This window comes from Lutra lutra, chromosome 10 (assembly GCF_902655055.1).
Source record: "Lutra lutra chromosome 10, mLutLut1.2, whole genome shotgun sequence".
Lineage (NCBI taxonomy): Eukaryota > Metazoa > Chordata > Mammalia > Carnivora > Mustelidae > Lutra > Lutra lutra.
Window position 1 is genome coordinate 45,868,924 of NC_062287.1, and position 13,336 is coordinate 45,882,259.

Genomic DNA, 13,336 nt, shown 5'->3' on the forward strand with positions numbered 1-13,336 from the left:
AGCAATAATTCAACTTCCAAAGAATTCTAGAGCTTCACGAAGTATTAGGACATACTGCCACAAAATGTTAAAATACCATAATATATTTTTTTAGAAATATTTACAGGCCAGTGACTTCAAGTAATGTGATCCCAGACTACTTAGTCAGTTCTGTCTCCCAAATTCAGTTATCTTAAAACTGTAGTATTTCAGATATTCTTTTCAACTTAGATTTAAAACTTACCTTTAAAATTCCCCATGTTTGCTACGTACTTTCTTATACTTTTTCTCATTTATTTTTCATAGTGAATTTGTGAGACAAATAATATTACTTCATGTGCAAAGGTGAGAAAATAGGCTTGGAAGAGCTAATTAATCCCTGATTAGTGAGATAAATATTAATATTTACATATTATAATATAAATATATTTATCTTAATACTGTTAGAATAAGTACTAGACCCTGGGCTAAATATAGGACATATATTATCTTATATAATCCTTATAATATTCCTTTAAACTGGTATTTCTCTCTCCAGTTTATAGATGAGAAAACCACAACTCACAGAGACTAAGAAACTTACCTCAAGTTCCAGATCCAGAAAGTAAAAAACTCGGCATTCTAACCCAGTTCTAGTGGATTCCTCATAGTATTAAACACCCTTCTCTACAACCTTGCAGGGTTAATGTGATAAAATAATGAACTAACAATATATGTCAAATGTCTGGCATCTAATAGGTACTCAATAAATATGATTTCATTATACAATCAAGACAATGCCTTCTGAATGTAAGTCCTGGGGCCCTATCTCCATTGATACCATGCAATGTCAAGTTACAACAGTAACAGTAGCTCTCATGTATAATAAATCTTTAAATGTCACCAACCTGAGAATTCAGAGCTCATCTCACTCATCAGAGTTAATTAATCCTGGTAACCAGATGGTTACAATATTATTTTAACCTAGAGTGTTTAATTCTTTTATGTCCTACCTAACCACTGATCACACCTGTGCTAACCTGGGCAAATGCTTGTCTGGAGTCACAAGGGAGTTTGGAAAGCGTGAATGTGACTCAGCGCCGCCATCACTGCCCACTGAAAAACCCTCATTCTCAGCATTCTGTAGAGAATGGGTCAGCAGCATGTTCATTTCCAGAGGAGGCAAATGCATGACTCCCCAGCAGGGCTCCAGTCTCAGTAAGGACTTCCTCGGAAACAAATTAGGCCAACTTATTTTAAACATCTTTGAAACGAGCAAATAAAAAGAAGCAAGTAGAAAGAGAAGCCCAGGAAGGGATGAAGTCAGGTATTGAAGGATTATGAGGAATTATGTCCAAAACTGAATGAAAATGTTAACAGTAATCATGAATATGTTTTGCATCTATAATTGATACATTGGAGAAAAAAGACTTATGGGATGTAATGATAGATGCCACTTTAACGGTACCCCATTTTTTGCCCAATACTCCTTAGTATTATTAGTGTCAGTAATCCCTACCCTGTTCTCTAAATGAAAACTCAGGTGGTCCCATGACTTCCCTGAATTTCCAGTTATTTAATTCCCAGCAGGGAATTAAAAGTCCTACGATCACTTAAAATCACAATACAGATTCAGTTTAGTAGTGAAAATTTTCCAGTTCCAAATATTAATTATAACTCTGAACCCTTCTCCAGATATAAGATTTTTATTTTCCCTATGATGGGATCTTCAGATAAGACAGGAGGCTTTCCTTCTCCATTTGCTAGTTGGTTATTCTTCTTTCCAGGTTTAGAGCATGAGAGGAAAGTAAAATAAGAAAGCAGAAAGTTCTTATTGGATTGGAATTATCATAGTTTTTTTGCTCTCTGAAACTGACATGGAATATAATAATAATTAGATAATAATAACGAATACAGAGATAATAGCTAGCACTTACATAGTGATGATTGTGTATAGGGATAGTTCTAAGTGCTTTATTTTTAGTAATTCCTTTCATCTTCATCACTGAGGCAAAGGGAGGTTAAGCAACTTGCCCAGTGTCACCTAGCTAGTAAATGGTGGATCTGGGATTTTAACCCAGGCAGTCTGGTTCCAGACTCTGTCTCTCCTGAGCACTGTTGTGGATCTTGGGGAGTTTTCCCTTCTGGGCCTCTCTGACTAAATCTTCTGTAATGTGGATGATGTATTTCTTTAGAACCTAGGTTTTTCAGCAGTGAACCTACATAAAGGGTTGTGGAAAACATCACAGTGGCTCCAAGATGGCTTTTTTTTTTTTTTTTTGCTTGACAAACTCTGAAAGTGCAGGCTGGCCCAAATGAAGCCACTTCTCCTGAGGCAATGACCAATTTGCCACGTTCTCTCACTCGTTAAGTTTTTCAGGTGGGAGGTAGATCCCAGGATACAGGCCTCCCAAATTCAAGGAAGTTATATCAAGGTCTAGGTGTATGCCCATTGAAGCCTCATTCAGTAATTTAACAGAAAAATGAGATTTCACCCCCCTCAACCCCTCTGCAAATAAATCCCTTTATAAACGTCCAAACACATAACCCTTCTATAACTTCATTATAGATAAGGGTTCAGAGACCTGAAAGTAGTTCTTGGTAATTTCCTTTGAAATTATAGCACCTTCCTTGGAATCTCATTTTTGCCATGTCTTGATGTTTAAGACAAGACTACCAATGTAACATTTTGTGCCTATACTACTGTGCCTGGCAAAATTTGATTTTCTCCTTTTCTTTAACAACTTACTCTAAAATTATACATTTTTTTATAGCAAGTCAGGAAAATAACTGGATGAAAACTTTATTTGCCCAAATAAATTATTTCTACGTATGTGTATATATAAACATTTATGTATGTATGTATATACACACCTTATTTATTTATGTATATGTGTTTTTTGTATCTATATTTATATATCTATGAAGTTGTTGATTTGGATGCATACTGAAAGTTTTGTATTTTTTTTTCAAATTTTTTGGGAAATTTCCTTAACTCTCGATGTGCTGGAGCATATAATGAACTAGAAGTCAGAAAATGTGTTTTCTAATCATTTTAAAAAGAAGAACTAATTTTTAAGTATTATATTAATGTTTATAATAACTAATACTGGAAATATAATTACTCATCACATTTATAAACTACCTTACAGCTCGCAGCTCATTTGCACAAAAATTATTACACGTCATTTTATTTCAGCCGTGCAAAAACCAGTTAGTTTTACCATTTGAACATCATGTTTTCATGTCCGTTTCCTCACCTGTCAAGCACCTGAGAGTTTCAAAAAGATGAGAAAGGTATCTCAAGTACTTTTCCATAGACTTAACTCAGGAGAGCCTCTTGTGGATTTCTTTGAAAGAAGATTTATTTATTTGAGAGAGAGAGAGGGAGGGAGAGAGAGCGCGAGCGAGAGAGAGCAGAAGCAGAGGAGGTAAAGGGCAGAGGGAGAAGCAGACTCCCTGCTGAGCAGGGAGGCCCATGCAAGACTGACTCCATCCTGATTCTGGGATCACGACCTGAGCTGAAGGCAGGTGCTTAACTGATTGAGCCACCCAGGTGACCTGAGCCTCTTGTGTTTTGTATAGGACCAGGAATGGATCTGCCCAGGTCTGTCTACTCCTTCTTAAGACTTATTTCCCCCACAACCTGTTGTTCATGCATTCCCTGTGAAGTAGAGATAAACGAGAGGAAGGCAGAAGTCAGCTGTCTGTGTAGCATAGAACAATTCTTTCCCCTCAGTCCTAGGTTTCTGAGACCCAGAACCAAGGGGCTTTCTGACCAAGTCCTAGAATTCCTTAATTCAACTGTAGATGATACATGGTGACCTTTACCTCAAAGGCCATCTACTCATCCTTTCCCTTCTAAAAGCTTTACTGGAAACTGAAGTATTTCCTCTGTTAAGCCCTTCCTTATTTAGAGTTCAGTACTCTTACCTGTGTCCTAGATTTCTCTGTGCCATTTTTCTTAACCCTTTCTCATCCTTTATTCCTGCCCCCTAAATGAGTGAGGTCGGTCTTTTTGATTGGCCCATGCCATGTTTTATTTATATCATCTCAATTAATTGCCTTATAATTGCATGATTATAAGGCCATTGTCTTCTTTAGACTCAGAACTTCTTTTAGACAGAGACTGAGTCATGGTATATCCTTATTGCTAATACAGTGGCTGGCACATACTAATTTCTCAGTGAATGTTGACCAACTACGTGAATGGATGAATGCTCATATAACCCTGTTTTTTTTTTTTTAAGATTTATTTATTTATTTTAGAGAGAAGGAGAGCATGAGGATGAGCAGGAGGAGGGGAAGGGGAAGAGGGAGAGGAGGAGAAAGTGAAAGAGAAGCAGACTCCCTGCTGAGCACAGAGCCAATGCAGGGCTCAATCTCACAACCCTGAGATCATAACCTGAGCTGAAATCAAGAGTTGGACACTTAACTGACTGAGCCACGAGGCAGCCCTTTAACCCTGTTTTAAATGTAACATGCTATAGTGTATCTCCTAAAAGTTTGGGAGCTCTTTGAAGAAAGAATAATTGTTTAAATTTTTATGCCTCTAAATTTTATATCTCCCTATATAACTAGCATGGTATCTTCCACATAATACATATTCAGTAAATGAGTGGTTGGATAAAGGAATGAATGAGTATGTGCATAGTACTATCATAAGACAATTCTCCACCCAGGAAAAAACCCTGTGATTACAAGAATCATTTTACTGTGACTATTACAATAGAACCTTTCAGCTTGTTCTCTGCTTTTAGAAGAGCATGCTGTTTTGAATGAAACATTTAGGTCAAAATTTTGTTTGGATGAATCAGTTCTCACCCTGCCACACACAAACTTGTTTGGAGGATTAAATGACTAAACATCTACATAAATACTTTGTAAACTCCAAAGCACTCTAACAGACACAAGCTGCTGATATTCAAAAAAATCCTCTCTCTTTCTAGAGATGGGATTCATTGGGTAGAAAATCTTTAGAGTTTTCTTTGCCAAGTGTTTGTCACTACTCAAATCCTCTGTAGTTACATATTTACATAACCAGTCTGAGGTGTAATTGTCCAGCATATCTGGCTCATTTGCTCAGGATAATCCAGAATGAAATATGTCAAGATATTATAGTCAGAAAAAGACAACCAAGGAAGATGAGAGACTTGGAGACATCAACTTGTCTAAATAGCATAGTATTTTAAAAAAAATCAAAACCCATTGATAGTTTTGTCTCTAGAGAGAACATGTTTTCCAGGGTTAGCATTGCAAACACTAAATCCTAATCAAGTCACATACAATCTGTAGGTATGAATATCCAGGGTAGATGGATGGGAGAGAAGGGGAAGGGAAAGCTCTGTCTCTGGGTTAATTTGTTACCAACTTTTATCTTAAAATCTTGCTTGGCCCTTTAGGGAATTCTAATGTTCCCTCTTGATTTATAGGTTAAGAATTACCTGAAAGGTAGGTTGAAAGAGCACTTTCCTCTAGTATTAGTTGTCTTTCTAAATGGCCTTATAACGGGTGTGGATCTTCCAATTAGGTGATAACCCTAAACTCTTCTGAACACATTAAATGTTAGAAACAATATTGAAAAAGGAGAATGAAAACTTACAGGGAAAAAGGAAGAATTTTAAGCCCTTTACAGTACCTACTGTGGCAAATCCCTTGACCCCTGTTAGACTTTCTTCTTTCAAAGTAGAAGGAAGGTTTAAGTAAAACCAAAGGTTACGGTTTTCAATAACTACACTTGAGTTGAAAGCTCTTGTGAGACCATCTCTACTGGCAGTTCTCAACCTTTGTTATAACTCAGACTCAGAGGAATAACTATATCTTATGGTAACAGTAGATCAGAATGATGGTGGTTTTCAAATGGACGGTACACTCCTTTGGAAGACAGAACATATTAAATTCTTGGGAGGAATGTGAGGTCTGGAAAAGATTCATGGGTGAATGAAATTTCCTCTCCCCACATAGAGTTGTGGATCTAATAAAAACCCTCTTATTTTATACATGAGAAAAGTGAGGTTTAAAGTTTTAAAGTAACTTTCCCAAAGTTTCACAGATGGATTAATCTGCTTGATTAAAACACTAATGGGGGGGGGGGCGTCTGGGAGGCTCAGTCGTTAAGCGACTGTCTTCAGCTCAAGTTGTGGTCCCCGGGTCCTGGGATTGAGCCCCACACTGGGCTCCCTGCTCAGTGGGAAGCCTCCTTCTCCCTTTCCCACACTTCCTGCTTGTATTCCCTCTCTCGCTGTCTATCAAATAAATAAGTAAAATCTTAAAAAAAAAAATAAAATACTAATGGGAAAGTCTTCATATCCAAAACTCAGGTAGTAATGGAATAAGAGAGACTTACTCAGATTTCCATCTTTCTTTACTACATGCTTCATCCCTGGAAGTTCAGATACTACTTATTTTAGTCCCCTCACACTTTATGAGTACTTATATTCCTCCACCCAAGCATAGCTCAATTGTTATTTACCTCTTTGCCATGTGCTCCATAAAAATAAACACTATCTAGATATGAAACAAGCTTACTACTACTACTGCTACTACTACTAATAATAATAACAATAATAAATTAGTACAAAGGAGACATTCCTCATTGTTAACATTGTTTGATATGAATTCTCATGATTGGAAATAATAATAACTAGCTTTTTTGGTCCAAGTTTTGATTTAAATTCTAGCTAGTTAACATATAGTGTAATATTGATTTTAAGAGTAGAATTTAGTGATTCATCAATTACATACAACACCCAGTGGTTGTCATAAAAAGTGTCCTCCTTAATACCCATAACCCATTTAGCCCATCCCCTACTACCTCTCTCCATCAACACTCAGTTTGTTCCCTATCATAATAATAACTAGCATTTTAATTTTTAAATTTTTTAAAGATTTTATTTATTTATTTGACACAGAGAGAGAGCACATGCAGAGGGAGCTGCAGAAGGAGAGGAAGAAGCAGGCTCTCCCTTAAGCAGGGAGCCTACTGGATCCTAGGACCCTGAGGTCATAACCCAAGCCAAAGGCAGCTGCTTAACCAACTGAGCCACCCACATGCCCTAACCACTATTTTAATAATATTTTCAAATTTCAAAAAGCTTAAGCTCATATGTAGATAAATTATATTTATTTATCTGGCTTAGGCTATCAGAAAAGGAAGATAAGATTATCCTGTTACTTTGTGTGTTTTATTAACACCCTTGCAGATTGTGGTTATGACTTGGGGTGAAATTATATGTATCATCTAATAATATTTATATGAATAAGGTGAGATACTAACACTATTTCACAGATGTGACTACCAAGACTCAGACGAGCTTATTACAGCAAGTACATGGTTGAGCTTAGCTTGAAATTGTGGTCATCTGACATTGGTTGAGTGTACCTCATGTACCCTTTTGGTACAATATGTCATATTTTGATTTAAACAAGAAAAACGAGCATGGGGATCGATGGCCTAAGTGTATTTTTATGGTGACTTTATCAATAATCACTCAAACGGCCCTTTAGAGTTTAGTGATGTCTTTTTTTTTAAAGATTTTATTTATTTATTTGTCAGAGAGAGAGAGAGAGAGCGAGCACAGGCAGACAGAGTGGCAGGCAGAGGCAGAGGGAGAAGCAGGCTCCCCACAGAACAAGGAGCCCGATGTGGGACTCGATCCCAGGACGCCGGGATCACGACCTGAGCCGAAGGCAGCGGCTCAACCCACTGAGCCACCCAGGCGTCCCTAGTTTAGTGATGTCTTAAAAATAGATTACCTAAATAAAGTTTGTTCTAAAAAACTTGTAAATCACAAAAAATAATTCTTAGTGTAAGTACTGAACCCAATATTTTATTCCAGTTAGGTCAGAAATGTTAGGGTCATTGCTAACATGAAAACATATTAGCTGATAACATGTCTTAAGTCCCATTAAACAGATAGAAAATGAAAAATACCAGAGGCAGCTTCTCACACAGGAAACATGTATGGGGGTCAGAGCCAGTCAGCTTCTTGCTGCAATCCTAGCAAGGCTGTTTTCTTGTAGGGTAGCTTTTAGGCAAGTTGCTTAGCCTCTCTGAGCCTCAGTTTACTCCCCTGTAGAATGGGCTCAAAAATACTGCTATCTATATTTGTTGTGGTGACTAGTGATAAAATAATGGATCTAGAACAATTTTCAGCATATTTAGTAGCTCAATAAATCACAGCTAGGTTTTTTAATGACTATTGGTAACATTATTATTAGTCTGTTTATATTATAATTGAGTGTAGAATAAAATAAATAAAAGGTAAAAGATATGTTATTTGAATCACCTTCTCCCCTTTTTTAACACTAATCTGTTCTCATTATTACAGGGATGGAGGTGTATTGTTAGTGAAAGTGAAGCACTTCATTCTTTCTAAAAAGCCGATTAGAAATAATTTATAAGAGTTATAACGAAAGAATAGGTTAGCTAGAGATAAATTTCTTATGTAAGATGAAGTGCCTGGCAAATGGCTTACAGTGTCAAATCTTCATGTTCCTTGTTTGATTTCTTTGCACCTCATTTTCTGTTGTGACAAGAAAGACCTCTAAGATCTGTTCTGTAACGACTGTACATTCTGGGGTTCTATGAAATGCTCCAGAGAGAATCATCACCACTAGCTCACAATCAGGAAGGGGAAACAGGTAAACAAGTCTATCTGTACCTTGACTAAAGTGATCTTGGATGGGTACAGTGTGTATCAATTTTGTCTGGAAGCCCAAAGGAAAGAAGACCAGTTTTGCCTCTGGGTTAGGAGGGTTCTCAGATGGGTCCTGTGGGGGCCTGAAAGGCCACTTGCTGAGGAAGCTTAGTGCCCAAAATCCAGTCCTTAGAGTAATAGGAAAAGCAAAGGATGATTTCTTATGCCCTAATAAGAGTAGAAATTACATACCTAGTTTTCTGCAGCACTGCACCAAAAAATCATTCTCAAAGCCTTCTCCTATACTTGCAAATAATGTAATAAACATATTGATGATGGATATGGCAGCTTGTATATATTGCTGCACATAATATATAAGATATAACAATCACTTTTACTTATTTGCAGCAAAACCAAGGCAAATGCCCAGCCCAGAATTGTTCAGTGGAAGCCCCTGCTTGGATGCCTGTCCACCACTGTACTGTAAGTGTGATTAAAGGAGAATTATTTTTCTATTTTGGAACAACCTTAGTGGAATGGGCTAGAATCCTTCCAGAGATTCTAGAAAGATTTTTTTTTTTCCCAGAAAGCTCTGCATTGTAAGAAATATCTGTGATCAGGGATTTATGTGTTTTGTTTTTTTGTTTGTTTTGTTTTGTTTAGGAGTCAGGATAATTTGCCAAAGATTTTTTAAATGGATTATTGATGATTTAGATTTGGATGGACAGTCATTAAAATGAATATATTTGCACATGTATTTTTTTCAGTAGCTGCATATTCAGCAATACTTGATTTTAGATGCTTTAGAGAAGGATGCTTTCTCTTCTGTCATTGTTGTGTTGACTATTTAATAGTGATGAGTACACGGATTTCGAATTTTCAAGTCTTTCTGGTATAATAATGGTCTCTGCATTTGTGTGAAATCTTCTATCAGAGAATTTTCAAGTGCCTTAGAAACAGACAGGTACTATGTCATTATCCCTATGTTACCAATGGGAGATTTAAATGCAAAGGGAGTAAGAATAGTGTATCAATTGTAAAGCTGGGAATAGATCCCAGACACCCTGACTCTTTTCATGAACTCATTCTACTACACTGTAAAGAAAAGTCAGTGAAGAAGTGGCTGATTTGTATGATATTCTCCCATACATGCTTTGCCTAATAGATGTGACAATGGTTCCTTTGGGGAATGTGTGTACTGTAACTGACAGTTTGCCTGTTATAAAATAATTTGTGTGTGTTGGAGACAAGGAATTTGAAAATTACTTTTCGGGCATTCCCCTCATTTGACCCACCATGCAAGCAATGTAAAATGATATGCAGAGCTTCTTAAATACCGTCATATATTGTTGCTATAGAAGCTGCTGGAAGGTGAAGCTGGGCTATCATAGCACTACTTAGGAGTGCTTTCTAATGCAGTAGGCCTGGGGGAGCCTACTTTTCACTCTGATTCGTAAGAGTATGAAGCTTCTTGTTTTTGTTTATCTATGGAAGGAGGAGAATGTGGGATCACTTTCAATGAATGAGAGATGGTGTGGCTAAATTTTGGAGGCATTCCGGCAGTGCGGAGGCAACCCAGACTTGCTGGAGACTTGGAGAATAAAAATGTCACACTTGTGAGAGCAGATGGTCAGAGGGGCGTGCATGCTAAGGGACTCTGCTGATGCCAGAGAAAGGATGAGTTTTAATAATTCTGTTTCTTCATCAGTAACTCCTTCTACTGTATCCCTGGTGATATTATCTCATAATTAGTGATTCGTAAGTCTATTTCAGCAGAGACTGGGTGCTATTCAGGGTCCTCGTGTACCTGTGCCTAGGTAAATCCCTGGTATGTGGTAGGTGCTCTGTGAGAGCAAGTTCAATGAATGAGACTTCAGTCTGTTGACTTCCTCTTTAGTAAGTTTTATTAAATTATCTATAGCTCTTATATTTGTTGGTGAAGAGGAATAATTGTAGTATTTTACCTTCTTGGGTGGGTGGTTTCCATTTCTTATTTTCAAGGGTCATTTTACACTTTTCCTGCACAGAGTATGATTGAGAATGTGTTTCAAGGAATTTTGTTTCAACCTAAGCCAAATTTAGTGGTTTGATTCAGCTGTGTCAGGCGCTATGACTGTTGCTGGAAGTATGAAGATAAATAAGATAGTATTCCCATTTTATCAAAGACAATCAATATATAACACTAGGAAGAATTCTTATTAGGGGACGGCTGGGTGGCTCAGTGGGTTAAGCGGCTTGCCTTCAGCTCAGGTCATGATCCCAGGTTCCAGGGTTTGAGTCCTACATCAGGCTCCTTGCTCAACAGGGAGTCTGCTTCTCTCTCTGCTTCTGGCTGCCACTCTGCCTACTTGTGCTCTCTCTCTCTCTCTCTCTGACAAAAAAATAAATAAAATCTTAAAAAAAAAAAAGAATTCTGATTAGTAGCTGATCCTCTACTACACTGATAATTTCAGGCCCAAATAACAGAAATTTGACATTTAGTTATTTAGTTATTTTGTGCAGTCTTACGGCAAGTAAATCTATTATTAGAATTATGTCTTTTGGATTATTAAAAATAATACATCTTTTATTATTACCTTAGACTTGGACCCTGTAGGATCTAGAAATCCCAGATTAGGTCTTTCTGTTTATAGGAAATTTGTGACCAAGTCGATGACTACATTTAAGACTCTTCCTGAAGAGCACAAGTCAGAAATGCCAAATAGTCTGATTCTCAATTCTGTGGTCAGGTGAGAACATCAGAAAGATGTTTCTTCTTATTTCTGCTGTGGAATTAAGAGCTGCTGGTTTCATAGATTTCCTTTGCTGTTTATTTAAAAGTAATTACATTTCCCAGTGGGGCAGACACTTTCCAGAGGAGCTGACAACTCATAATGATTCTGTTTTCTCTGTAAGTAACCCTGATCCACAAAGGTAGGCTTTCAAGGTCCATGTTTGGGCTATGTGAGTCTGTCCCTGGCCATGCCTGACTGATCTAGGGGTAAATATCTCATCTCTCCTGGGCCAGTTAGATTCTCTCTCCTGGGAATTTAGAATATGTACTAGAGAGATACCAAACTGATATTCAATAGTATTGAATCATACAAATGACAATAGTTTGGAAAATCATCTGTGAACCTCAGCTGTTGAAATCCTTAGGCCTGCTCTATACCTGTCCCTCTGAGATTCTGCTTACTCAAATCTCTCTTTGATTTTGTGAAAAGGTCCCAATAATCTGCTGATTATCAGTAAGTTACATTCCCCCCCTCCAAGTTATTCTAGATTTTGTTTTTATTTTGTTTATTTGGGGAAGTGTAATTTAAAAAAAAAAAAGATTTTTATTTATTTATTTGACACAGAGAGAGAGATCACAAGTAAGCAGAGAGAGAGGGGGAAGCAGAGAGCCTGATACGGGGCTCGATTCCAGGACTCTGAGGTCATGACCTGAGCCCAAGGCAGAGGCTTAACCTATTGAGCCACCCAGGCTCCCCTATATTTTTTTTTAAAATTTGCAACTAAAGAAGGAAAAAAAAAAACCCCACTTTAACGAATACCCCTAGTCAGCAGCACTTATGAAGCTCCCAATAGCATTTACATACTGAGTGGTAGTCACACACAGGAAGAAATACTGAGAACACTGAGATTTTGAGAATTTTCAGTAGTTTATTTAATAATGGAAATAGTCTATTTCTATTTATTCCAAATATCTAATTATATACAACACTTGGGTACATAAAAAATGACCAAAGAATAATTTGGTAATGACTTACTCCACATTATAAAATTAGAAATATGAATAATTAACTATACAACTAGCATAAGCATATTTATAAAACAAAAATACATATAAAATGTATAGTCTTTTTGGTATTAATTTCCATTTTCTCATTTCTCAGGAAATAGAAAAATCTTAGCCTCCTGTGTTTAAGAGAATGTTTTGTCTATCTCAAATCCTTCATTGACTGAAGCAAGTTATAAATAAATTAATGCATACTTACATTGTTAATAGATAGTCTGTTATCTTTGTGCGTTTTTAAGTTTACTTGATTGCTTCCTACATTTTTCTTCCAGATGCTCTATTATTGTTCCTTGGTGCTTTGCTCTGAAATGATTGTATCCTTATAATTGGGCTTTATTACTTTTTCCAAAAACGTCTCGGTCTTTGTGTGTGCATTTGCCCCACCCAGGTTCATTTTAAGTGCAGAGCTTTTATCACTGGTTTTTTTAAGAATGCTTTTCTCTGCAAATTGCTCTGCAAATGCCTGTCACCAGCTCCATGTTGCCTTGAAAATGGCTTCTATTACTATTTGCTTAGTCTCTTCCTGTATGCTCTCTTTTTTTTGGCACTCCACACCTCTGTAACAATGAAACTAAGAGGTATTTTAAAGACTTTTCCTTTTAGCCAGGACGAACTTGCACAAATTAGGGTTGAAGATGAATAGAAATTTTACCTTCAGTAATTATACAGAAACATGGACATATTTATACTTTTTGAATAACCGTAAATAAAATATCTTCCCTAACAAAAAGCATGACAGTTTTATTTTTTAATTTCTCTCTCCTTGTATGGCTGCATTAAGGACTAGAATGATATCCTTCTTCACCTCTACGCTTTAAATTTAATTGGGTCTTACAGTCAAATGAATATGAGCAGTAGTTACCTGAACCCCTGCCACTTATAAGCAAATGAAAGAGACCCATTGGTTCTGGGACTCAGGTGAAAACTGGCTGATCTCTGAATCTGGGGTGAACTAGGCTAA

The 13,336-nt window shown here is 37.0% G+C and overlaps 1 protein-coding gene across 2 annotated transcripts in view; it reads left to right on the top strand.

Moving 5' to 3' along the window:
- The window catches only part of DLG2 (discs large MAGUK scaffold protein 2), a 2,065,329-nt gene that overhangs the window by 512,795 nt on the left and 1,539,198 nt on the right, over positions 1-13,336 (top strand). Inside the window, exon 2 of one of the 2 annotated variants that reach the window (XM_047691090.1) lies at positions 9,006-9,080. The exons of the other annotated variant lie outside the window; for it this stretch is intronic. Within the exon in view, the coding sequence (XP_047547046.1) occupies positions 9,006-9,080 (75 nt within the window). The remainder of the gene's footprint in view (positions 1-9,005; positions 9,081-13,336) is intronic. 2 annotated transcript variants of the gene reach the window in all.